General features: G+C 50.3%; 1 protein-coding gene across 6 annotated transcripts in view; it reads left to right on the top strand.

Moving 5' to 3' along the window:
• The window catches only part of MAD1L1 (mitotic arrest deficient 1 like 1), a 376,614-nt gene extending 369,131 nt beyond the window's left edge, over positions 1 to 7,483 (top strand). For 5 of the 6 annotated variants that reach the window (XM_026859179.1, XM_026859181.1, XM_026859178.1 and 2 more), the window contains one exon: positions 6,411 to 7,483. In XM_026859179.1, the coding sequence (XP_026714980.1) occupies positions 6,411 to 6,569 (159 nt within the window). In that variant the 3' untranslated portion in view covers positions 6,570 to 7,483. The remainder of the gene's footprint in view (positions 1 to 6,410) is intronic. The other variant, XM_026859180.1, reaches the window with a different exon arrangement.
• Positions 7,484 to 26,139: the final 18,656 nt, after the last annotated feature.

Here is a 26,139-nt window from a genome sequence, read left to right as displayed (position 1 = left end):
CATAACTCAGTTGGGGGATTTTCATAATGATATCATCACCCGAGAGAGCCAAGTTTGAGCAATTAAATCTCAAAACGTTGTGTTTGGGTTGTTATAACTTCAGCAGGCAGCTTCCACGTGTGCACGCACACACACATGCTTTTCCTGGGAATTTGCTGGGCACTGCAGTTTTTTTGTCTGGCTCTGTGCTTGGTGGGCTGCCCCATCTGTGTGCGTGCCTGTCCAGAGTGACCCAAAGCAGTGATTTATCAGCTTTGCAAACCCAGGAAGAAGGTGCCAGCCTGCTCAGCGTCAGTGTTTTCCCCCTTAACATCCACACATGGACAAGACGGCCTTTGACATTTAGAAAAATCTCACATCCAAAGCAAGAGGCAGAAACAAAAAGATTTTCTCATTTAAAGGTCAGAGCCGGCAGCTTCTTAGAAGCTATTTTCAAATAGGTTTGTTGGGCTGTGACAGGGTTTATGTGTATTAATGGATGCAAGATAGGTGGTGGGTGTCTCGGGGAAGGCATCAGAGGGAGGCGAGTGGCTGTCAGGACCCCCAGTGTGCCCAAGGCACTTGGTGGCAGAGGGCCAGTGGCACACAGGGTGATGGTGCTGCAGAAGTTTCAGGAGGTGATCAGATGGCACAGCTGACCCTGAGGACTTCTGCTGATAAGGGAAGGATTTGGGAAGAGAGTGACTGTCCCATGTGACAAGGAGGTCTGAGGGATTCAAGTGATGAAGGCAAATTGCCAAAAGGATCAATCTGGTGGCGAGATGTGCATAACCCACGTTGGAGCTGGTGGCACAGCAGACTTTGAGGTGGGGTGGGGAACACCACAAGGACAAGGGAAATGGCAGTAAGAACTGGGGCAGAGAGAGGAGAAGTGGCCACAACATGGCCCATAATGCCAGAGGACCCTGTGGACCTGAACAGAGCAGGGAGAAGCTCTGTGTGGGGTCTCAGATGTGAAGCCATGGTGCTCCTTCCCACAGCACACACAGGGCTGTTTGCCATGTGTATTCAGAGCAGTTGTGTGCAGGGACACAGCATGGACAGTGATTTATGGAAGGAGCATAGCAGATGAGATGGTGCCTTCACGATACATTCACTGGAAAAAATGTCACTGGGCAATGATTCACTTGCTTGTTTTGACCCCTAATACATCTTAGCCTTGAAAAGTACTGTCTACCATAGATCATGGCCAAGCAGCATCTGCAAAGCGAAGGCTTGTGAGTGTGCCAAGGGGTGGAAAGCCACTCAGGCAGCCCTGCCAAAGTCCTAGACTTCATCCTTCCTCATGCTGCAGAGGCATTTGAACTGGGGTTCCCAAGCCGAGACACAACTCTTGCCTGCTGCGCCTGGCACAAAGCTCCACCATCACTGTTGTCAGCTCGCCAAAACCCATGCAGGAACTCCACCTCCAGCACTTGCAGGGGTGTGTCTGAAGATGCAAGAGCACATCCCACATGGATTGCAGCTGTGCTTTCTCGGTGTGGAAATCAGAGGTAGAATGTCCCCACTTTATGCTGATTGAGTGCTGAAGCCCTCATCCCTTTTTCTGCATTTCTACACCATGTTTCCTCATGATACCACATCCCTATGTCAGTCTTCTCCTTGGGGCACGCAGCCACTCTCTTTTCAATCTTACTCCAGAGTCTAAAGGTCTACAAGACATTGGGTCTTATGCTCAACTAGTATTTTCCAAGAAGCATCCTTTGTGTGGTTAAAGTCACACTACATGCCAGTTTAGAGCTGATGGCACTTTTGGAGCCAGAATGGGGGCTTCCATTGCTTTTAGCTACCAGAATATGTCAGAAAGTAGAGGAAAAGGCCGTACAATAAACAAAAAAATTGGTATATCTAGTTCAGAGTGCACTTCTGAACCATATGTAAATGACCAAAGGAGACACTTTCACACTTTTGACATAGCTACCTCTCGCTGGTGGAACAAGTGGAGAAATAAATGCTGGAATTTGGCTTTCAGGGAGGATTTCTGTACAACAGCACCATGGGGGCGAAGAGCCATCTCAGCAGAATCAGTGAGTCAGAAACTCTGTACATGTTACGTTGAAGCAACAACAGTCGAGACAACCTCCTCTGTGCTCCATACGTTGTGGCACTGCCAGCCTGCTCCGGCCAGCTGCAGGTCCATCCCCCAGCAGGGACATTTGGGAATGCCTGTTGCTCCTCCACATCTTCTGCATTGTCTGCTCCTTGCTGAGATGGTCCCTGCTGGAGAGGAGAACTCACTTTTCTACCACACTTGGTGGTTATTTGAGAGACTTTTATATGTATATCTAAACTAGAGAGTCTTGAATAATTTACCAATTTCCAGGGTTAAGAGGAAGATTTATGATGTTTCCTTCTGGCAGGTGGCAGCTGATCTTGATTCTCATGGAAAAACAATTGTACTAACGACTTCTTTCTCCGAGCAGATCCAGGAGCAGCTACTGCAAGTTTATGTCGCCATGTGGTAAATAGACCTGTCGTCTTGTGTTTTACAATATAGTGAAACCTGCCCGCTGATCTGATTGCTCTATGGGGTAGTACAGCTTGCGAGCAGAAAAAGGGGGTGTCACCCTTCAAATCCATGACAGGAGTTGCATCCCCCCACCAGCAGAACCGAGCATGAGGTAGCGTGGGGCAAAGATTGATTTCCATTGCTTTTCTAGAAAAGGTCCCGGTAGGCCTTAAATCAGACTGAACTGGCAACGGAGCTTAGCGAAAGCTGGAATCATTTCTTTTGTAAGTATTTGAGTTCTGAATAAAACATAACATAGACCTGAATCTCAGTAGTTTAGTGAGCCAGACAGATTTTTTCCATGAATTAGAAGAAACCAATATAGGTCTATGTAAAGAGTACCTGTGAGATGGTATTCTCATAGTGCTTAGCTTCAGCATCCTGGGCTGCTCTGTGCTCAGGGAAACCGGGGGTGTGGGGGGAATATTTGCATTCCCAGTGAAGCACTGCACGTAGCTGTCTCACTCAGCACAGTGTGGAAAGGGGGAGTGAAGCGTGATGGTGGTCCCCAAAGTCTTGCATTGACTCCTCTGTGCATTGACTGTGGGGCGGATGGGTGTACTCACAAACTCTGTTTTTCCTTTGATCCTGTGTGTTCGGTTTGACTCTAAATCACGATGCTTTTTCTTTCACATTTCTCTTTAAAAGCAACAACACACTATAGTAATGTAGCTCTGAGAAAGGTGTGTCAACTGTGTTGGGTAGAGAGCATTTAGGGCTGGGTTTGAATGTGCTCTGGTCTCTTTTGCCCCTATCCCACTCATGGACTGTCCCCATGGATCAGTGACACTTGTTCACGTTCCTCGGATTCACATTTTCTTCCTAGATGGGCTTGGGTGGCTTTTGGCTTCATCTAAACTTCCCAGGGATGCATCATCGGAGTGAATGGCAATTGTATTACATGGAGTGTGTTATGTGAATAGTTGGTATATGCTGTCACCTGCAAGTTCTTGTTAGAAGGGGTTGTATCCTTTCTTTGAGGTTTGAGAGGGGTTTTTTTAGTTTAAAAAATTGATTAAAAATGAATGGAGGGAGTTCTAGCTATGAACTGCAAAGAGTAGGACTCGAGTGCCCTTACAGCTTTGAAGAACTGGAAATCTTGTCTGTATCTTTCATAAATCCAGTTTTTAGAGCTGAAGTCACAGGTATGCTCTGCATTGATCCAAACTGGCGTGAAAGAACCAGAACCTGCAGATTCATTCAGCAGAGCATCCCCTCCGGTTTCTGCTCTGTGCTCCTGCACGCCCCTGCACATCCCCTTCTCGCTCCCACTCCCACGCTTCCCTCTCTGCCTGCAACTCGCCGGGTGCACCAGGCAGGGTGCAGGCTGGCGTTTGAAAAGAAATCTTGTGAATTAATGGGAACATATTGCTATTATTTCATATAATCACTTTATTTGTAAAGGACATGCTGCAAAGGTACTCCTGCTGCTGAACTCAAAGCAACAAATCTATCTATATATTCCAGTCCATACTACATTATGAACAGATGGGTGAAGAAAAAAAAGCAATAAAAACAAATAATAAGAAAAGTAACAATGATAGCAATTTTAAAACACTCCCGGGGGGGAAAAAAAAAAAAAGTTTCTAAATTTTTTTAAAAGCAGTGTGAGATTGAATGAACTGAACTTCAAGTGCATCCATCCTCAAAGGTAGCATGTAAACATCTCCTGGCACAGGAAGAATTGCCTTTTTTCCAAGCCGCTGCCTTCTCGCCTTGTTCTTGTTACAGAAGTGATCTTTAAAAACCTGGGTAAGATGTCTGGGGTTTGGAAGCATTTGGTGATTTTTGGATTTTTTGGAGTTCGTGGGGAGGCAGAGGCCATGGATGGTGCTTCCCTCGACCATCCAGCAACTGAGAGAAACCACAGTCCTGTTGAACTCAAATAACAGTCTTCTCAGAAACACGTATTTGTTCACATAACTTTCTCTGAACTTTATTCTTCTGCCTCTGTTGAAGGAGGAAACTTCGGATATGAAGAACAGTAGAGATTACCATTTTAATCTCACAAAAAAGAAATTATCCAAATGTAGACTTCACCCGCAATGCCAGTGAGCTCGAAGTAGAGGGGAAATTTAAAACATTTATGTTACTCCGTTTCCCAGATCATAAAACGCAAGCAAATGGTCTGGCAATGGATGCTAAATTTCTTAAGGAACTTGCTTTAATTAATTAAACTAGTAAACCACTTAATGGATTTACTTGTAAATTCTTAGAAAATTAATTCTGTGCCCAAAGAGTGTTTTAAATCTGTGAAGGAGGCAGTGTGTATTTTCATACAGAGCTTGAATTCCTGTTTTAGATGAATCCAATTCAGCGCTGACTTTGAGACACAAGCGATGCATTCATAATTCTCGGACCTTCCTCCAAAACCGGCGCTTCCCATCAGCTGAATCTGGGAGAGATTTGCAAAGCAAAACCTGTGCTGCTTTCACAGCACCCAGCCCCTGTACTAGCTCCTAGCTATGCTGCAGCCTCACATTGCGCTTCTGGCTTTACATGGATGGTGGATGTACGTCCCTCCCTGTGCCTCCAACGGGCTTCTTCATCTGCCATCTCTGCCCCGTTCCTCCTTAGCCTCTTTGATCTGACCCAGTGATACATCAGATGTGCAGAAAGCAAGTCAGGTATCTCCAGTAAGCAGCGGATTAAAGCACTGAAAATCCTTTGGAGTTGCTGAAAAACAACTAAGCCGAAGTGGAGAAGATTCAAACAAAAGCTAATTTACTTTTCCACACAGAAACCTTGTTTAGATTCCCTGCCTGGCTCAGGGGTGACGGGGACATCCTCGGCACCTTGCACTCTTCGCAATCCAAAGTGACACATACATGAAAAGTTCATAATCAAATGTGTCCAGGCTCCTGTGAACATGAAATCAGAAACAAGCAGGTTCCCTGGGGCTCTCGGCAGTTATCGCTTCCCTTCTCTCCTAGCAGGTGAAGCCGTGTTTTTCCCTTCACGTGGCAATCCTCTGCTCTGGCTCTTGGCATCTGGGGTGGGGATCTGCCCCTCTCCTGCAGACCCTGGGGGGGTGCCAGCTTTGCCTGGCACTGCCTATGCTGCCCCGCCTTGGCTCCAAGGGGAAGCAGAGCTGCAGAGCAATTAGGAATAGGAGCATTTTGAAGAGGAAAATGGCAGGGGAAAAAATTAGCATTTGGGCTGTGATGTTTTTGCTGTTTATTAATAAGCAAGCTGCTTTTGTGCCTCCGGGGGCAGGAGAGGCTTCAAGCATTCCTTATTTCTCTTGCATTTATCTTTTTTTTTTTTTTGCTTGTTTTATGTGTTACAGGAGATTTGTAATGTCTTCCCACATGTTGAGTTTCCTTATTTTCATGAGAGTATCTCTGGAATAATTCCTCTGGAGCTCTCAGCTATGTGCTGCCGGGCTGATTTAAACATCCAGAAACACTTCAGGGACGCGGGGTGGTTCAGCAGCTCATTAGGAGGGAGTCATGTTAACTAGGAACAGGTCTGCTTTCTCCAACAGAAGTGGAATGACTTCAGGGATAAGTGTTTTCATGGAGGGAAAGCCCTTGTGCGTAGCTTCTGCCACCCGAGACCTGGGTGAGCCTGATGCGGGCACCCTAGTTCTGCGCCGGCAGCACAGCCTGGCCACTGGGCAGCCTCTTCCCAGCTGTTCAAACCCCACATCTCTGCAGCACCCCATTTGTCACTGGGGGAGTTCACTCAGGGGCCTTGCATGGGGACATTAGACACGCACAACTGAGTAACAGCCCGGTTACTCCATGTGCTGAACACCTGCGCTGCAGCAGATAACGTGCCCGTGATTACAGTCAGCTCTGTGCCGCAGGAGGTTCGCGGCCCTGCCGCTAGCTCTCCCCTGCCTTGTGGGAGGTGAGTTAAAACTCTGTATAATGGACTTGTTCTTCTTTCCCCTCAGGCCTCCAGCTCCTCCGGTGGAAAAATGCAGCTTCTGGAAACCGAGTTCTCGCGAACCATCCGGGAGCTCATCGAACTCCACCTGCTTCGCCAGGACAGCATCCCAGCCTTCCTCAGTGCCCTCACCCTCGATCTCTTCAGCCGCCAGACCATTGCTTAGCGTCCTCCACCAGCCAGGTGTGCAGCACTCCTGGGCAGGACACTTGAGGTAGTGAGGACAAATTCTCCCCTCCCACCCTTAATTTGTGTCATTGGGTTGATTCTGTTTTGCAGGGAACTCTTTCTTCCCCCTTCTTTCATGCTGATTCCCAAACTGCACCAATTCCTCTGAAAAGTATCCTTGCCCTCCTGTGGGAGGGCAAGTCTGTGCCAAGACCCAATCCCTCCCTTTGAACTCAGAAATGTGTTCATCACTGCCCAGACTCTCATCATTTCTCTGGGTATACAGTGGGAACTGCTGGTTTGAGGGCCCGCAGCATCACCTTTTGTAGCTTTTCGCAAAAGGATCCCCCAGATCGGGGCCCCGCCAGAGAGACAAGCCTTGCGGGAGGCTGGTGCTTCCTGACCCTGTGCTTGTCCTTTCCTAGTGGGAGCCAAGGGCTTGGTCCCTGAGGGGCAGGATCGGCCACAAGTAGCAGCTTCTTTGTGGATACCTCCTGCTCTTGCAAACAACTAACTCATCACTCAACAGGGTTGAAATTATTTTCAAGATATCCAGTTACCTGAGTCTGCCATCACTCAGCAGACAAGCACAAGCATAAGTGGCCGTTTGAAGACCCTATACCTGTGTGACACCTCTGCTTTGTGTAGTGTGCTCAGATGTCACTGGCATGCTTTTTGTTCCTCACTGGGACTCTTGGGCTCTTGGTTATCTCAGGACTAGGGAAGGTGGGAGGAAGCTCTTTGGGGTGTGCTCAGTGCTGCTGCCTACCCCCGGGCTGTAGGTACCTGCTCACCTGGCTGGGGGTCTACCTCCTCCTCTCCACCATGGAGGATGGAGCCACCCCCTGAAGTCTGACATTTTGTGTCGCAATGGATATAGCTCTTCTATCTTAAGAATAAAGTCTCACTTCCCAAACTGTATGTACGAGTCCTTTATTTGGGATATACAGTGTGCTCCCCCTGTGTGTGTAAAGCGTGACAACAAATTGTCCATCAGTGGTCTGCCGCTGCTACTGCTTTGAGAAGGGAGGGCATCACTATCTGAGTTTTTCCAGGCAAGTCTCATTCATGCTGTAAACCAGAATAGTTTGTTATAAACTTCTCGTGTGTATTGATTTCCTCTTGATATCAACAGGAACATACTTCCTAAGCTTGGAGAGAAGGTAGCAGTAAGCAGGCTAGAGTTAGCTTCGGTGCTCATGGTGGCTGCAGGGTTGGCCATGCTGGACTCACGCTGGGACCTGTCCACGTGTCTTCAGACACAGAAAATAGCTGCTATAGACCCAACTGATCAAAGGTGCAGGGACAAGCATGTGCTCCAGGGAGGCTGCAGCCCCCATCTCCCCAACCCTCTTCTCCACAGGGTTTGCAGAGAAGTGCAATAGCAGAAGTTTGGCATTTTCTCTTCTGCTTGAAGAAGTCCTGGTGGAAGATGAATTGCCTGACATGCTGTGCCAGGGGAATGCTGCCTGATTCATATGCACGACGTGGCACTGAGAGTCGCCTTCCTCAGTCATGGGGAAAATGAATCATGACGTCAGCCGCATTCGGCTCCTCCGCCAACACAATAGCGGATCCTGGCTGCCTCTGGAAATTTTCTCCTGGCTCCTCGCAGGAGAAATGAAGTAATTAATAAGTTTACAATAAACCCTCTATCTTAGCAAAACACGGGTGAGGCGAGAAGCAATGCTGGAGCGTGACAAGGGAAAACACGTTCTGCTCATTGGAAAGTTGCCTCCCAAGAGTGAAAGGATAAGTTGGGGTAGAAAACACAGTAGTCTTCTGAGACGCCTTTGGCAGAGAGGAGAGACAGATGAATTACTGCTCTGCACCCCGTTGTCCCAGCAAGACTGATTTGTTCAACTAAGTTTAGTACAGCAGCACAGCTGGGAGAGGTGTGTCGTGAGGATGGGTGCTTGGCTAGATGTGCCAGTGAGGGGCAGTGCCTGGGCCTGCTCATGGCTTGGGAAGCTGCTGGGGTAACTGTCCTGCCTTGGCCAGCAGCAGCTCTGCCCTGTTCGTGGCGTTAGGCTGTTGAACAGTGAGTAGGCTTGGGTACTGTGTGAAGCTGGGAGTTTTGGGGAGCTTGGCTGCTCTAAGTCTCACTGATGGAGGCCTGGGAGCATTCATATAGAAGTATGACCATTGCAAAGCCACCTGGGCCACCCGTGGGACACGGACTTGCAGTTGGGCACTGGGAAGAAGAGCTGAGACTCCCTGGTTTCTAGCTTCAACACTAAATTCAGGACGGAGCCCCAAACATACGGCTGTACCCTGCTGCCATGGCATCTCTGCCACTCATTATACTGCTTGTCTCAGCCATGACAGAGCTGTGAGGAGCAACTGCAACACTGAATTTCACAGTGATTGCTCCTTCCATGCCCCATCCTACATGGGGCTCGGCTGCCCATCGCGGGGCCCTGCCACTGTGTTCACCCCCCACATCCCCCCTCCACGGGTGCAGCCCCCTGGGGCAGTGCTGTCAGAGTACCCTGGTTGCCACCGATGGTTGGCCATCAGCGAACCAGGTTTCAGCTGCCCCAGGTGTTGGGGGCACAAATTTCATCTGGTTTTGGCTCATCCCTTGCAAAGCTCCAGCCCTGTTCATGGAAAATCCTTTTAGAAAATCTGGGGAGATCGGTAATCAATTTGTAGTGGGTTGGAGGGGAGAGGTGAGAGTGTTAACAAGTGTGCCTATGCTCGCTGGGTCTCCGTACACGCTCCCTGGGTTTATATGCTATAAACTGTAAAATATGATTTATTAATGCACGGCTGGGAGACTCTGTGTGTCAGAGCACTGTCTTGTTTGCAGTGTTGCCTGAAGCTTCCCTTCACTCACACTGCTTGCAAGCCCCCGCTCCTCTGCTGATCAACCCTTTTCATCTGCGTGCATATATAAATGCCAGACATGAGCAAAGAGCTGTAAAGTACTGCCATACGGTCCTTGAAAGCAGCCGAGCTCTTGGCTAAGGCAGGTATTGCAAAGTTCACACTTCTCCTAAGGTCGCATCTCTGAACTCGAAGCCTTTTGCTCCTGCTTTTTGTCTCCTGGCTCTTCGCATTACTGTATGTTGTTCACAGGAGCCTGAGTTGTCCTGGAAGTGCCTGAGAGGAACCAGGGAAACCCTTTTGGGGTGATCCATGAGAACCTTGGGGTTTGTAAATGTCGTTATGGATCTTCTCCATGTGGTGCTGTAGGAGGAAGGGAAGAAGAAGGGGGAAGAGCATGAAGCTCTGCTGGAGGTGGATACCTAGGGAGTGAAAGGCAGGAGTGGGGCTGGACACAGATGGAGAGGAAGGAACAGGGTGCTGGACAGAAAGGGAAGACACCGTTTCTAAACTAAAGAAAGAAAAGCCATCCTTTCCCACTGGCTGACTGACACTGTCTCCAGAGGCTGTGTGGCTGCCTCGGCCTGGGCTGTCCCCACCTCAGGGGCTGGAAAGTCACTGGTTTTCCTTCCCACCCCTGGCCACAGCGGGGCTCTGGCTGGAGGCCTCCTCCTGTCCCCCGCTGCATGGGGCCCCTGCCCCAGGGCACAGATCGCAGCCTTTGGGGTCTGCAGCCCTGCTGTTCAGAGGCTGTTGCCTTGCACCCTCCCACACACACCCCCAGGGTTTTCCCTCCCTGAGAGAGGCCTTTCCCTCCCCACAGCTGCTTGCAAAGTGCCTTCTCCCTTCTGCCTCTCTCGGCAGAGCTGGGGTTGGTTACTGGGGGTGGCCGATGCAGCCAGGGTCTGGGCAGCCCTGGGCTCCAGGTGGGCAGGAGAACAACTGTGAGCATCCCCAGGTACCTCCTCCCACTGCTGCTGGGTTGGAGGGAGAGCTGCAATGGCTCGTGGGGGTGCAGAGAGGGCTGGGGTATGGAGAGCAATGAGGCAGGAGTGATCCCACTCCTGGCTTTTGGATTTTCTGCCTGTTCTGCGACAAGACAGTGAGGACCTTCTGCACTGCGGGCTCTGTAAAATGGGAATATCACTTCCCGGTCATGGCCTCCCAACGCCAGCCAGCAGTGGAGGTTATGTGACTCCAGATGCACCCCTAGGGGGGGCCCAGATGGGAGCAGCATCCTGTAGCAACATGATCGTTGGGGTCAGACACAGCATCCTGTAGCTGCGACACTGGCGTTGCTGTCGGTTCTCCATCACTCCCCTCCGCTTGCTCCAATGCACCAAAGAAACACGGAGTGGCACCCACCCTTTTCATTTCCCAACCCCAGCAGCCAGCTGAGAGACAGCTGAGAATGGTGTGAGTTGGGATGATGGGCGGATGTGTCAAAATAAGCCTCGGGGGAAGGAGGCAAAAGCCTTCCTAGGACATCACCAAGGTAATATCAGACCCAGTCAGCCAATGCTGCTCGGTGTGGGAGATGACGCAGCCAGGGCAGGTTTGGTTCTGTTCTAGCTTTTAGCTGTTGGAAGATGCTGGGAACACACTGATGGTGTCAGATGCCAGGTGACCAGAGCTAATGACGGTGTGTTCTTGACAAGGCAAGTGTAGTAGCTGGGGAGGACAGAACAGGATTTCTGGGCTGGTGTAAATCACAGTTGTGCTGCCTGCTGTGACAGCACATTCGGATTTAATAACAGCAGTGTTAAAAGTTGCATGATATTTAAAAGCTACAAAATGCGCCCACTCTGATCAGGGGAGGGATATTAAATAAATAAATAAATAAATAATCAGCAGAGCTTTTTCACGAAGTCTTTTTTAAATATTAAAGCCCCATCCTTCCAAACAGGAAAGCTTTTTTCAGGCTAAGAGGAGCGAGTGAACGGCATCTGATGATATCGCATTGACACAAGTGTCTAGAAAAATAGGGTAGGAATGTATGATCTGTTCTGAAAAAGGAACCCTAGCTAATAGAAAATATGCTGATGCTACTTTTAATTTCATGACTCAGGTTTGCTGCAAAATTGATGGGAAACTGTGTTGGAGCTTGGTTACATTAAAACAGTTCTCTGCAGCTTGGGGGTTTTCCATTTCTTGTTTCTCTTTTGGGGATTATTATTGTAACATTTTTTTGGTATTCCGGGGGCTTCTAGATGTTACTTGAAAAGACAAATAGGAGATTTTTGCTTCTGAAACGTTCTATGTAGAAATCACTGGCCAAAGCCTACCCTGAGGGACTGTTGCAGACCCCGGCCTTGGGCAGCCATCCCAGCGGCTGCTCCTGCTCCCTCCACCCATGGTGGCTGGGTCTCCAGGCGTCTCCAGCCTTCCCTGTGTGCATGTTTTCCCTCAAAGCAAATACAAGGGACAAAACAGAAGGAAAATGCAGTTTAAGGAAAACACTGCTGTGTAAGTTAGGGAGCACAAAGGCAGCTCCTTGATGCTGGAGGGCTTGGGAGCAGCTCGTGTCTTTGGTGTCCAGCCAAACCATGTTCTTCCACCAAAGGATGTTCCTTCAGGTTGTGTCAGTTCTCTCTCCTGCCTCCCCAACACAGGATCAAGCATCTCCTGGACTCATCGTCTTCCCTATGCTGTTTCTTGACCCGAACTCCAGTGCTGATGAGTTTATTAGTGTTGCTAATTTTACCTGATGCTGCTTCCTTCTCTTCGTGACAGGTTGTGTTTTTTTGAACTCTCCAGCTGACTGATTGAGCTCTCTTTTAATATTCCCTGTTTTACTTTGAATTATTTGTTGACTGTTGGTTGGTTTTCTTTAATCCTTCCACTGCTTCTTTTCCCTCCCTGGTCCCTCCGATGCCTCTTCAACCTGGAACAAAGCCAGAGACCATCAGGAGGTCATTGAAACACAGACGGTTGTTGGATTTAAATAAGGACTTGATAATTTTATGACCATTAACAGGACTCGCTGCTATGCAAGCTAAAATAATAAGGGCAATCATATCTCATGGTTCGGGGAGCAAGTTGATTGTCTGTAGGGACTGAGAAGGTAATTCTTCATTCCTGACTCCCCCCAAAATACAATACGGTTTGCAAGATGCACCAGACAGGTCGAAGGGCAGGAGGATGGACGTGCAGGAGGACGTGCAAGGCACAGGGCTCGGCTAGAGGGTGAGAGTCTTTCCGTTATCACCTTTATCATCACACTCCTTTTATCTGGTGATTGGAAACTTCTGGTATCAATATGAGGGAAAATGTTCTCCAGGCAGGTGAAAGGCTCTGAAGTTTGGCAGGTGATACTTTCCTCTCTCCGTGAGCATCTACAGGGTAACGTTTGTGCTGGGTGATTGCAGGCACTTTGCTTTGCGGGTGATGGTGGCTGGTCCATCTGCCAGGCTGTCCCCATCACCACTACCAAGAAGCGATCTCCTAAGGAGACATTAAGAGCATGAACCTCACTTAAGTCCTTTGAGTTGGAGGTGTCTCCCACCCCCCATTGACCATGGAGTGCATGAGGGAGACCAGCCTTACACCAGGGGTGATGACAGATGGCACTGTCCTCTTTCACCCCTTCTCCCGGCTCCTCTGCATGCACGTGTCTTGCCACAGCTTGTTTTGGGAGTCATGTTCCAGCCCTTGGGGATGTACGTGATCAGCTCCTGCTCCAGCCCCACTGTTAGGAGGCAGAGCCACCCTTCAGTGTCACGCTCGGAAGTGACGGCTCCTCTCGCTGTGAGTCCTGGGAGGGAAAGGAGCAACCCCGCAGAGGGGGTGATGGTGAGGAATGAACTAAACCCACAGGGAACAGAACCACTCATCCCAGCAGCTGTGCTGAAACAAGGAGGAGCGAGAAAAGCCCCCCAGATAGCACCAACCTCGTGGGTGGATCCATCCCACTGATGACGGATGTCTTTGGGTAAGCCTGTCGGTAACACTAGCACTTCATTGCGATGCTGGAGTCTCGTGCCCTGTGTGCACCAGTACCCTGGACACTAAGCCCTGGCCTCATGTGGGCAGAGCATCATGTGTGTGCTTCCACCCAGGTCGTGAGACTCCTCGCCCTGTATGGGGACGGCACGAGCCCACCATGACGTGCTGCCGCTCCTGAACTGCCAGCCCTGAGGTGAGGATTATAGCTCTGACAAAACACTCATTAACTTTTCTAGCTCATTAGAAAACACCAAGTGCAGAATAGATCCTAGGTATGCTAATGACTGATTTTAAGGGATCGCTGCAGTGATAAACCATAATTAACAGTGTACAACAGCACTTTTTATTTAATTACACGCAGGCAGAGCTGGGAGGCACAGGAAGGTTGCTGGGCAAGTTAGGAACCGCCAGCACTGACTGCCCAGCCCTGATGGGTGACCCTGAGGGAGGTTTGGGCGGTGTAGGCTGAGTTGGTTTGATTTGCAGCTCCAAATGTATGCTGGCCATGGTCATGAGCTGTAGGGGGTCTCATCCTGTACCTCCATTTGCCCCCCCAGTGAGTGTGTGGAGCGGTGGTTTGTAGGTGGCTCTGCAGAGTCTTCTTCCGTGCTTCTGGAAAGAAGTTGTCAGCTTCAGGGAGGTCACTGCTCGTTGCTAGTGAGGACAGGATCACAGCTCCTGTGGGAGAATGGGACATGCGGCCCATGTCTGCAGACCTGTCTCCTCCCATGTGCTTCCAGTTCACCCCTCTGCACCCCACACATATATTTTCAACACAGAGAAGGTGCTCAGGGAGGATGGAAATCTCACCTGCATGGGATGCTCAGCCCCAGTCACACCCTGTGCAGAGACCCCACAACACCTGCAATACCCATCCAGCCTGACTGCTCCTCTTCCTCGCTTCTCTTCTCAGGAGGAGGAGGAGGATGGCTCATGCAGGTGAAGCAGAGATGTTCCCAAGGTGAGGACGGCAACAGGCCCCCCAAAAACTGCAGTGTCCCCACATGCACCACTGGCTGTTTCCTGCCTTCATGGTTAGCTCTGGCCTTGCACAGTCCCCAGGTCTTGTAACTGGTGTTAAATGTAATGAATGATCTTGTCCTCCTTGTTTGTCTCCTCTTTAGTGTAACACTGTAATTAGCTTAATTACCAACAGATTCATATTTTTTTTTGGTAACTTAAAATGGAAATTAAATTTTGCACCAGGTTTTACAGGCTGTTAACGGGAATCGAATAATCAAGCCTGACTCCAAGTCCTTGAAAATGAGTATTAAAAAAGGTCTGAATTTACATATTCATGTTTTTAATAGGGTTCAGAAGGTATATTTGCAACTGATGAAAAGGATTAATTAAGCCTAATTTGCATAGGACGAACAGTTTAACCCCTTGCATCCTAGAAAATCAGAGACTGACAGTTTGAATACCACAGCTTGGTACTGTAGAGACACATGGACAGTGCAGCACAGGGCTGAGACCAGCTCCCTGCAGAGCATCTTCCTTCCACTCAAGGAGGACAGACCCGGGAAACCCAGGATCCCAGCATCACCCTGGTGTGGTCAGTCCCTCTGTGCCCACAGCCACCTCTGGGGTTGGCCTCTGTCCCTCTACTATGGTAGTTTGTGACTTGGGTCTCCCACAGAACGCCACCACATCAGGCCTTAAGAAAAATGTGGTGCTGTTCCTGGCATGAGCTGGGCTGTGCAGCTCTAACACAGCTTTAAGAAACTATTTTGGTAAAGCCAGCTTGGTTCCCTGAGCTGTTCACAGCAGGTATACCTGCAGCTGGCACAGGGTGGGAGCACCCATGCCTGGTAGGGGCACCAAAACCTTCATCTCCTGATCTCATCTCAATTTCTTTTTTTCTCAGTGAGGCTGATGCTAGTCAGGAGTTAAAGGCTTTACAGAACATCAGACCGGGGTGAGGCTCAGTGTGTCCTGTCCTGCTCCCAGCCATCAGTCTGAGGCTCTGCTCAGGAGGTGACAGTGTCCTCAAAGCTTGGGACTCATGTGACTTCAGAGGAAGGGTCATAAAGATGCCTGCACCCTAAATCCCAGCTGGCACCCCCAGCGTGGTGAAATCAACAGGGTCTTGCACGGCTCTGTCCAGTCGTGATCTAAGAAAAACATATAAATGCCCCCTATATCAATCATACGCCTAGCCTGAAAAGCAGAGCAGGAACGTGACACTTCCCAGCGCCCTACAAAGCTGAGAACAGAGCACAGCTTTGAGTCAGCGCCTGAATGTTGCTAAAAAGTGGGAAAAAATAAATAAATCAGGCATTCATTTTGCTTCAGCAGGTGGTGTGCTGCGTTCCCCTTGTAATGCTTTGGTGGCGTGTGTTGCTAATTATTTTTCGGGTGGAATTTGCTGTGCACAGCGCATGGGGTTCATTAGACAGAGATGGCTTTGAAGTGGTGTTCGGAATTAATGCTGGCATATGTAAATGTTTCTTGTGCCATGGAAAAGCTGGCTATAAATGATGCATGAGGTCCAGCAAGAGATGCTTGCTTTGTTTATACACACCCATCGGGCTTCGTTATGCCAAAAACAGGCAGAGGAAAATCGGCAGCGTCTTGCACAGTCCATATATCTGCTTCCTGGCTGTACGTGAGCATTTAGCAGAGGTTAGCATGGCATCCTTAGCACACTGCGTCCCAGGCTTCCTCTGGTCAGAAACACGTGTTAGTGACCTGGCAAGGCTGCTGCTGTCTGTGCTCAGCATCTTCCCCAAGTCCCCCAGACGAGGAGGACAACGCATCTCGCACTGTAAATCATTGAGGTCCTGACCCATACACCTCATGCAAGCAGAACCTGCCTCAGAGGAGATGTGCTTAGTGGTAAAACTGGTTTAAGGAGTCCCTGCTCACATCCGCCTGCTCTCACCTGACTCATCCTCCCAGCACAGGGGCCATAGGGCCATACTAGCAGCAGAGATGGGCAACATTTCACTTTAGAAGAAAATCTGAAGAAAGAGGAAGAAAACACAAAGCCCACAAACACGGCTGAGAGAGCAGGAGACAGTGCCTGGGGCAAAAAGCCAGGGGAATCTAAGATCCCTTGACCCCTGTCTCCACCAAAGGCTTTTGATGATGTCACTGCTGCTGCTGGGTATGTCCCAGAAAAGTTCAGTTCAGCCGTGGGCTCTGGTCTGATTGGGGGGAGGTTGTATTTTAACCCAGCAAATGCTTTCAGAGATGAATACTTGTGTATCACATCTATAAAGCACCAGGATCGCTCTTGGATCGCCCAACAGTGAGGTGGGGAAGTAGCTGCCCAGCATCTTCTAGGAGCTCTTCTCTGCTGCTGGAATTGGGCAGGTCGTGGGTGAACCATTGCCCTCTCCTGGCTGCTACCCCAGCAACTCATGGGTGAGCTGGAGACCTTGCACAGTCCAGGGCTGGCTGGTGGGACCCAGCCGTGTAGCCTCATGGAGACACCCCTCCAGCAAGGGGCTGAGACACCCAGAGCAGGGTCTCTGGGAGACCCATGCCCCAGAAAAGCGGGGTCTGGAGCATTGCTGCACCAAAAATAGAGCACCTCTATGGGGGCAGCTGGGCATCTGTGCAGCTCCCTTTCTCTGAAGAGATTAGGCCCGTGTTTTAGTGGATATCTAAGCTGATAAGGCCAAGCACTATAATGAAGTGGGTGGCACAGGAGAAATAGTGGCAGGTGGGGGTACGTGCAGAAAATGCACTGACAGCTGCTTTGCAAAGTACTGTAACCCTGTGATGGTTGTTTTGGATTAGACATAAATGAACTCTTTGGTTCCCACCAGTGGCAATGCGAAAAAAAGGGGTTTTCAGTCCCAGGGACGTGAGATGAGCAGGCTGGCAGGGTGAGGCTGCTGCTTTTGTGTGAGTGACTGCACCTGGGGCACAATGCGAAGCCTCTGGCAGTAGCCGGTGTTTGAGGGGTTCATTGTTCACTCGTGTTGGGGCTGGACATGTGTCGGGCTGAATGGCTCCATCCTGATGAGTTTCCTCTTCCCAGGTCTTTCTCTTTGGGCCTGACCAGGAGCAGCCCCCAGACCCCCGGGGAGTGTACATGGGGCAGCCACTCGGGCGCTCACCCACTCCTCTGCTACCGCTGCCCAGAAAACAGCCTGGAAATCACCGAGGTGCAACTGTGTCATATTTTCTCTGCAGTGTTTACGGAATCGCTTGCTCAACAAACACAAAAGGAACTGTTTACTTTTTAAGTAAAATGAACACAAAATACCTCCATCTTTATTGCCGTTCAAAAGGCCACTTTGTTCCCTCCAGCCTCTGCGCTTGCCAAGGCAATAGAGCTGCACAGTCGGGGTCTCTCTGAGCCTGAATCACCCACCCCATCACCCACAGACAAGCACCCACACTCCTGCGCTATGGGCGCTCCATCCACACTCACGCAGACACTGGCACAGGGGCAGTTCCTGGGCAGGAGACACCGACTTCTGGAACTATTGAAGATGTGGACCCATCTGTGTCATGCTCCCCAGCCAGACCGCCAGAGAAGCTCCCTGTCACGGGTCTGGACTGGACAAGCCTGAGATGAGGAAAGAAGGAGCCGAGCGAGAAACTGTGACTGAGTGCTGAGATGTTGTAGATGTTGTATTTTCCTACTTCCAACTGTTTATTTACCAGCATGTTGGAGAGTAGCAATCTCTTTCTCATGCCTTATTGAGAAGCTCAGCTGTGAAATAACTAAATGAACCATCCCTTTTTATTAGCCTTTGGACTTAGCAGCGGAGCAATCAGTTAATGGCTGACCAGTTTTTGAAGATGCTAAGCACATTACAAGTGCTAAGTATTATTATTTTCCCTGCAATGTTTTATTTTTCCCTCTGAATATTCAGTTTAAATAACCCTTCCAATTACATTATCTAGTTTCATGCATTCTGCTCAGATTAAATGCAGTGCCGCTTACAATTCACTCACCTCTGTGGTTTCCAGGTCTCTGCAAGCCTCATCCCAACCTTTGCCTCTCAATCCTGGGCTGAAACAGCCTTCGTTCTGAGTCCAGCATCTTCCCCAGCTCTTCCTTGGCTTTTTAAAATCAAATGCATCTGCATCACTTCCCCACAGGCATGTTGACCTCTAGCTCCTTCCTCTTGCATATTTATTTTTCTTTCTTAATAGGGGAACATCTTGCAACCTTTCCCTTTCCTTCCAGCTAAATTAGCTCCCTGGATAAGCTGTCTCCTCCCACTTGCTGGCATCTTCCTACAATGCCTTGTGCTGGTTTGGTTTCTTTCTCTTAGGGAAAAGGCAAAAGATCAGCTGTCCAAAGGAGGGCCTTGTACCCTTGTCCAGCCAAACTACTTTGTCTCACTTGGAAATCTCCAGCTGCACAAATCTGTGGCTTTGCAGAAGAATGAGACTGGCTCAGACTTCACATCCAGTGGGTGAATCCTTCTCTCATCCCCTTCTCTGGAGAGCTGTGAGCAATGATCGGTGGCCAAGGCCTTCACAGCCACTGATGGGCTCTTCTGGATGTGCTCTTCTCCAAAGCCAGCCAGGGACTTCTCGGTCTCCTCAGCCAGAGGAGCCTCCTGACTATCAGAAAGGGCTTGACCATCTCTGTTGGTGAGGGGCAGCTCCCAGCTCTGCTCCAGCACCTCCATCTCTGCTTCCTCACTCTGCTGACAGCTGGGCTGGGACCTGTCTGGTGAGATGGATGGGAGATCAGAAACCAGCCCATGTCTCTGCTCACCCTCCTTCCCGGCTGCGAGCTCCACCATGGAAATAGGTTTGGGATGGCCACGCCAGGCACCTGCTCTCCCCAACCTCTGCTGCCAATCCCCTGGCACATGTCTTACCCCGAGCCCTGATGTCTGTATCTGACTATCTTTTAGGAGCCATGATCACCCTGCAAGGCTGGAGGAGGCTGTGGAGCAGCTCAGGGGCATGTCAGCTGTCAGCACTTGAAGGATTTCTCATGCGTAGGGCTGCCACATTTCTGCTCGGGATTTCCCAGGCAGAGATGTATGTGTGTGAACTCTGTAGTGGGTGGTAGTGTTGTTACAGCCAGAATGATCTGAGGATATAATTGAGATAAAGTTTGTATGGAGAGGTAATCTCTTATTGCAACACCTGAGATGGCTGGGGGAAAAAAAAACCAAAAACAAAAACCCAAACCAAACCACGAGAGCTTTTGTGCACGCTATCTCTTTGTCAGCTTAAACTGAGCTGAATTCATCAGGGATGTGGCGGACGGTTTGTGCCCATGTACTCCGTGGCCACTTGACCAGAGGGTTTCTGGCCCTGCCAGCCCCGTGGGGCAACTCCCAACTGCTCTGCTCCTGCTCCTCAAATCTTACTGCAACACAAATCCCAGGTGGGGCACGAGGGCACGTTTGGGAAAAGCAGGCTTTAAGCCCCAACTGCAGGGAATGGGAACCTTTGTGTCTTGGCTAAGAATGTGGTGGAATGAGATTAATTAATTTAGCTGCATTGCGTGAAGAGTGCCAGTGTTTACTTATGAGACCACAGATGAGCTTTTGCAGTACCCAGAGAGGCCTCCTGCCGCTCAAATGGGCTGGGTAGCTCTTGATTGCAGGGCAGGAGATGCCCAAGGAGAGCTCTGCTGTGTAAAAGCGACACTGAGAGAGAGGAAAAGATTTAAGAGGCCCCCAGCAGAGACAAGCTGCAGGCACTACACACAAATTTTGAGGCATCCTATCACACCCCTGCAGATCAGGACAAGCTGACCAGGGGCTCATGCAAAGACAGAGGCACCTGTCAAGGCTGGACACTGTGGTGGGATGAGCCAGACTGGGAGCGACAAGGAAGGCAAGTCAGTGGGAGGAAAATGTGGATGTTTTATGTGGGGCTGATCACTTCCTTTCACAGCTGGAAACACTGAAGAATATGATAGACCCAGGAGAGAGCCCAGGAGATGAGAAAAACAACGCAATGGACAGCACTTTTGTAGCTTGATGGAGAAGATGGGCCAGGAGAGGAGAGCTTGTTAGAAAAGGGCATTGCACAGCGGAGAGAGGGGAGGATATAAACCACGAGAAAGCTGATAAAAGACAGAAATGGAAATCTTTTAGTCTCAAAGAAAGCAAGGATGGAGTACATTAATGAGCTCTTTAATGGCAAGGCAAGTAAAGGTGAGCAGCAAATGTCTATTTCCAGACAGGTGAGCTGAGTGTGAAAAAACAGATGTTGGTGGGATGTGAGAAGCGGTTGGCACATACAGGTACAACAGCGCACCTCGTGTCATTAACCTTCCCACTGATTTATTAGAAAGGCACACACATGAAAACTCTTGCACACACTTGGCAGACTCCTCTGGTTACTCTGCAGAGACAGAGAAGTGACAGAGGGAGGGAAACAGGCTGTCCTGGGTTCAGCTGGGACAGAGTTGGTTTTCGCAAGAAACTGGAGGGGACACAGCCAGGAGAGCTGGCCTGAACTAGCCAAGGGGATATTTGATACCGTATGATGGTCATGCTTAGTCTATACCTGGGGGAGCTGCCAGGGGGAGGAGGGGTCACAGCTTGGGAACAGGCTGAGCATCAGGTTCCAGGTGGTGAGCAATAGCATTGTGCATCACTCGCTTTATACATTCTTCTATTACTTCTACTATATATTATTATTACCTCTTCGTGTTGTCCTATTAAAATTCTTATCTCTACCCACAATGTTCTACCCTTTTCTTCTGATTCTTCTCCCCATCCCACCATGGCCATGTGGTGCTTAGTGACCAGCTGGGTTTAAACCATGACACAGGCACATTCACATCCAATTTGGACCAAAAGAAAGGGCAGCAAAACTAGAGTAAAAACTAGTATCCTGCTTGGCTACTCCCTGCATAGCAAAAGTCCCTGATACTTCTGTGTCTCCTCATCCCTTGCACAGAGAGAAACCAAGTCCAGAAAACTGCCTTCACTCTGGGTCAGATGGTTTCCCTTCATTAAGTACTGGGCAGGGGGTGGGCAAGGTGGGAATGAGCAAAACTCTCGAGGCAGCATTCGGATACTCTCTACCACCCTTCTGGTGGTGCTAGTGAGCTGACTGAGAGGGGTGAAACAGAGGATATGACACAAAGGAGATGGGAAAAAGTGGAGTGTAATTAAATTGAAGTGAAGCCAAAGTCACTGCTACAAGCCAAGGAGTAGCCATTGACTTCTCCAGCACCACGACCATGCCCACCAGAGCTTCACTGCCTTCGGCACCTCAGGGCATCAGCTGGCAGCAGCGGTTTAGAGATGAAGGAACGGAAATGTGCTGTACATCTCTCTAAAGAACAATTTCATCTCCAGACACCTACCCAGAAAAACCAACTTGGGCCCCCACAATGGAAAGCCTGTGGTGAGTAAATGGTGAAGGAGCTGGAGGAGAGGGCTGAGGCACCTCCGAGGCCCACACCTGCCTGGTACTGCTCCCTGGGGCCAGACAGTGTTGCACCCCTGCTACAGGACAAGACCTGTTCACAACCCCTGCGCATTTAAGGTAGTATCAAGGCTTTTCCCAAATAACCCCTTCATCCCCTGAATCCCTGTCCTCTGCTGTATCCCTGTCCTGTGTCCATGCGCATCCACGTGCTGACAGCTCCAAGCCTTCAGGGGGTGGCACCGTCCCCACGGGGAGCAGCAGAGGAGAGGGATGTGGTGTGCACTGAAGAGGAGCAGAAGCCAAGATGAGCTGGTCCCAAAATGGGCAGGGAGGGTGCTGCTGCGCCCCAGCAGCACGTTGTTGGTCCTCCCCCTGATGAGCACTCATAGATGCAAATAAATTCTGACTTGGGCTCCCAAATTCCTGCTCTGCTGGCTGCACTAAAAATAGCCCAACGCAGTGCATGCTGGCTTCAATCACCCTCATCGATCCACTGCTTTTGAGTCCAGTCCAGCAGCGCCGCAGTGCATCCCTCCGCAGCCTGCGGTCTCCCCCAGAAACCTCCTTGCCCAAAGGATTTGTATGATCAGGCCACCTCCACTCTTGCTAACCCCCTTGTCTTGCAAATGAGATGATTTATTGCTCCAGAGCCTGACAGGCAGCCAGACTGCAGCAAGTGCATGACTGGGGGGTTTGTGTTGCAGGTCCTGATTTCTGCAGAGCCACATCCACCATGGTGTTGAGTTTGGGGGGCTCAGGAAAGAGAGCTCTTGGTTCGCCAAGACCCAGCCCCAATTCAGGGAAGGGTTGATCTAGAAGCAGGGCAGAGGGGAGAATTTGGAGGAGAGTTAGCTGGGGTTGCTGGGAGTGAGGGAACATGAAGGTGATGGAGCTGGCTGGACTGCTGGAACTTGTGTCCAGGGCCCTGCTCTGCCACTGGGTCTCCAGTGGCCCTGGGCATCACCCAGGTGTGGATGTATGGGTTGACCCATAAGCATCAAAAGGGCTGGAAGAGAGATGGGTCCAGTGGCACTTGCAGCCCTAGGAAAGGTCCCACCGCTCAGCAAGCACAGCAGGTCACTGGCTTGATTTGAGCAGAGCCAGTACAGTCTGGCTGTTGTCATGGTCTGGGCGGTGACAGAGAGCACTGTCTTGCCTTAGGGCCCCCATGCATCCTCAAAGGTGCCCTCCCATGGGATCTGCACCTGCTTTCATGGCAGACTCAGCTGAAGCCAGCAGGAGGCTCAGATGCTGGTCTGGGGGCAGGTGCAACACCTCCAACCCCATCAGCTGCCAAGAAGGAGGCTCCAGGGCTGCCGCATCCCTTCTCAAGTGCTTTGCTGACTCAGGGGTGGATCTGGCCAGGCAGTGCCTGTCACCACTGCCACTCTTTGTTACCCCATGTTTCTACCTGCAGACATCGCACTTCCCACAGGCCATATTTTGAAACACATGAGTGCAACTGGTGTGCACACCGGGAAAGGTTGGTGCCCTCAGGAGCGCTGGATTTAAATGGCACATGTCTGTATGGAAAGATGCTTCTGTCCCATTTTACAGGCTTTTAAATAATATCCAGGCTCTAGATGTCACACAGACTTTGCAGCACATGGCAGCTCCCTTGCTGATTCTGGACCAGAGCGAGGATTGAACTGGGCTTGGACTGGCTCCAACAAGAAGCTGTTTTGGCTGAGATACTGGATCAGAGGGGGGATTTTTGGTCCTGCCTCGGTTTTGCCCTTGAGGACCAGTGGTTTAAACAACAGACACAAAAAGGGCATCAGCAGAATGCATTTACTTATGGTGCCAAGTCTAGCTTCAGGAGGAGGATTCCCATAGCAGATACAGGCGGTGGGCAGGCTCACAGGATGGAGCAATAAGGTAGGGGGGGTTCAAGGACCGCTGGTGACAGCCCAGCAGCAGGGAGTGGAGAGCAGGCACAGGGGCACACAAACACCAAAAGAGTTTTGGGGAAGCAGAGACTGGGAAATGGTGATGGGAACCTGAAACCCATGTCAGAAGGCACCGTCTGTCACACGTTGGCTGTGTCAGTGTCCTTTCCTCACTCTCTCCAGTGGCAGAGCCCAGGCTGCTGCAGGAGGAGGGTATGTGAACCTCTGGCTTCTCGGCACTGGCGGTGGCTTTCTGTGCTGGCTCCCAGGGAGTTCACTGGTCCCCATTGCCCCTTGAGGTGAGGCAGAACAAAGGAGATACCTTTCCCCTGGCCTCCCTTCCTCTTCACTCAGACGTGTCTTTCCATGCCCCCTCCTTTCTGCTTGGCATGGAGTCCTCTGATGGGTTTGGGGCAATAGGAACAGTCTGGCCAGACAAGATATCATTTCCCTTTGCAGACACACACTGAGAGCTTTGGTGGTTGAACAGGAGCCAAAATAAAGAAAAAAAGCACCCAGCAGGTCACAGATGGTGAAATTCCCCCTCTGCCCTCAGAGGGGTCTGTAAAGCAGCTGCCTCAGGGGGATGAAAGGTGCTGTGGCCAGAGCTCACCAGGCCCTGCGGAGGGGCACCCTGGGAGGTCCATTCATGGGCGGTGGCTTTCAGGACAGTGGGACTTCTTCCCTTTTCTTGCCTGGCTTTTTTGTCAGCTCATCTTATGGCATCTCATCTTATGGCATGGACCACAGCTGCCAGGACTGCGCCCTGTCTTGGAGGGAGGGCAAGGAGGCTGGAAGGTGCTCAGCGGCCAAGGAGCCAGCTGGAGCTCTCCGAGATCCATGGTGAGGCCCCACCAACTGTGGGGTACAGGGTGCTGCACATGCACACCTTGCAGATGGAGGGGCCTAGACTTTTTCTAACCCTCCTTTTCGCCGACTGCAGGGAGTTTGCATCTGGGAAGTGTTTAATTTAAAAAGGCCAGCACTGCTGTATCACATTTCCTGTGTTGATCTCTGTTGGTTTATGACCAGTGAAATCCTGGTGTGAAAACAGAATCAGGCTTTGATTTCATCTGCCCCTGCTGTTTTATACCACTAACAACTTTGCATTTCTATAGCAGCTTTTATTCTAGGAGCTAAATGGGCTTCACAGACAGGCAATTAATTAATTGAGCCTCCCCAACCAGCCTACGCCCTCAACACCAAAAGGAAGCATTTTGCAGAGGAAGAAACAGAGGCAGAGAGGAGCAAAATTACTCGCCCCAGGTAAAGAAATGAACTCGCTGCTGATGTGCTGCTGCCTCCACAGCAAGGCGTTATGCCCTGCTGGTTGTGCTATTGTTCCTGGATGCTGGGGATGATGGTCATGATGTCATTTCCAAACCGGTGTAGAAACTGGTCTCAATGGGAGGAGTGACTGAGCAATGTCTTTTGGTATCAATCAGTGACGGCCATTGCTGGAACATCTGAGCCCAAATTAACTCATGAACTATCACCACCTCTGACCATCCCAGCCTCTTGCTGAGGAATCCCCTGAGACCATGAAAAAGTGCCAGGAAGCCCTGCTACCATTTCCCCTATCCCTCCTTGCTGACCAGCTTCTGTTTCTCCAGAAGGCATCCAGGGTTTGCAAGGGAAGGTGGTTTCAGCTGAAGGGTTTGCTTTGGTCCAGGTGCTACAGCTGAGATCTGTGGAGGAACCCGCCATGATTGCATGAAAGAAGTGAGGGGTGATCCTCAGCTCCCCTTTCCAGGTCCTGCTCACTGACTGGTGAGTAAGACACAGCCCTAGGAAGCTGCGTGCTGTGGGCAGGATCTGGGGCACCTGGAGGAGGTGGAGGAACGTGCCTTTGCTCATGCAGAGTGAATAAGTTTCTAGGGAAATTGCGTGTCTTTTCTTATGAAACCCTGCTAATGGTTTGTTGTCTACACAAATAACCATGGGGAATGAACTCGTGCGCTTCTCAGCCTGCTCTGTGTCTTCCTGGCTCAGCTCCTTTCTGAACAAACATAACCTTTTGCAAGAATACCTGTCAAAATAGCTTTGAAATATTGAAATAACAAGATAGGAAATGGTTTGCTCCTGGGCCCTAGTGCTCATCCATCAGGACTCAGGATGTCCGTCCAAAGAGACTTGTGAGCAGGATGCAAGGGAAGAACTCCAGCAGGCAGCAGGGCCCCAAAGGGCTGTATTTGGGGACCTTGTCACCTTGCTGTGCCGGCTCACTGGGTTCCCGCACGCTCACCACGAGAGGAGAGCAGCTCCCTGACCCTCATGTGGTCCCTGCTTCGTGTTGGTCATGAGGTGAGTTATGGGGGCTTGTGACTCAGCTGGAGCTCATCAGTGTAAAATTGTGTCCTTCAGCCACCCTCCTCCTCCTCGCCCCAGGGCATTACTGTGAGTATTTTAGAGACGGGGCAAAAAGTTACTGAGTCTTGGACAAGCATTGGAGAGCAATGGTTGAGGGGCCTGTGGCTGCTTGGGTGGACATGAGACATGAACACAGGACCATCCCCTTCCCTTCCAGTCCTGGAGTCCCAAGGGCTGTTCAGGGGCTCCCCAGGGTGTCCATCTCCAAAGCCA

The sequence above is a fragment of the Athene cunicularia genome (assembly GCF_003259725.1).
Source record: "Athene cunicularia isolate RWA chromosome 14 unlocalized genomic scaffold, athCun1 chr14_part1, whole genome shotgun sequence".
In the NCBI taxonomy this organism is placed as follows: domain Eukaryota; kingdom Metazoa; phylum Chordata; class Aves; order Strigiformes; family Strigidae; genus Athene; species Athene cunicularia.
This window is presented reverse-complemented; position numbering and strand designations above follow the sequence as displayed.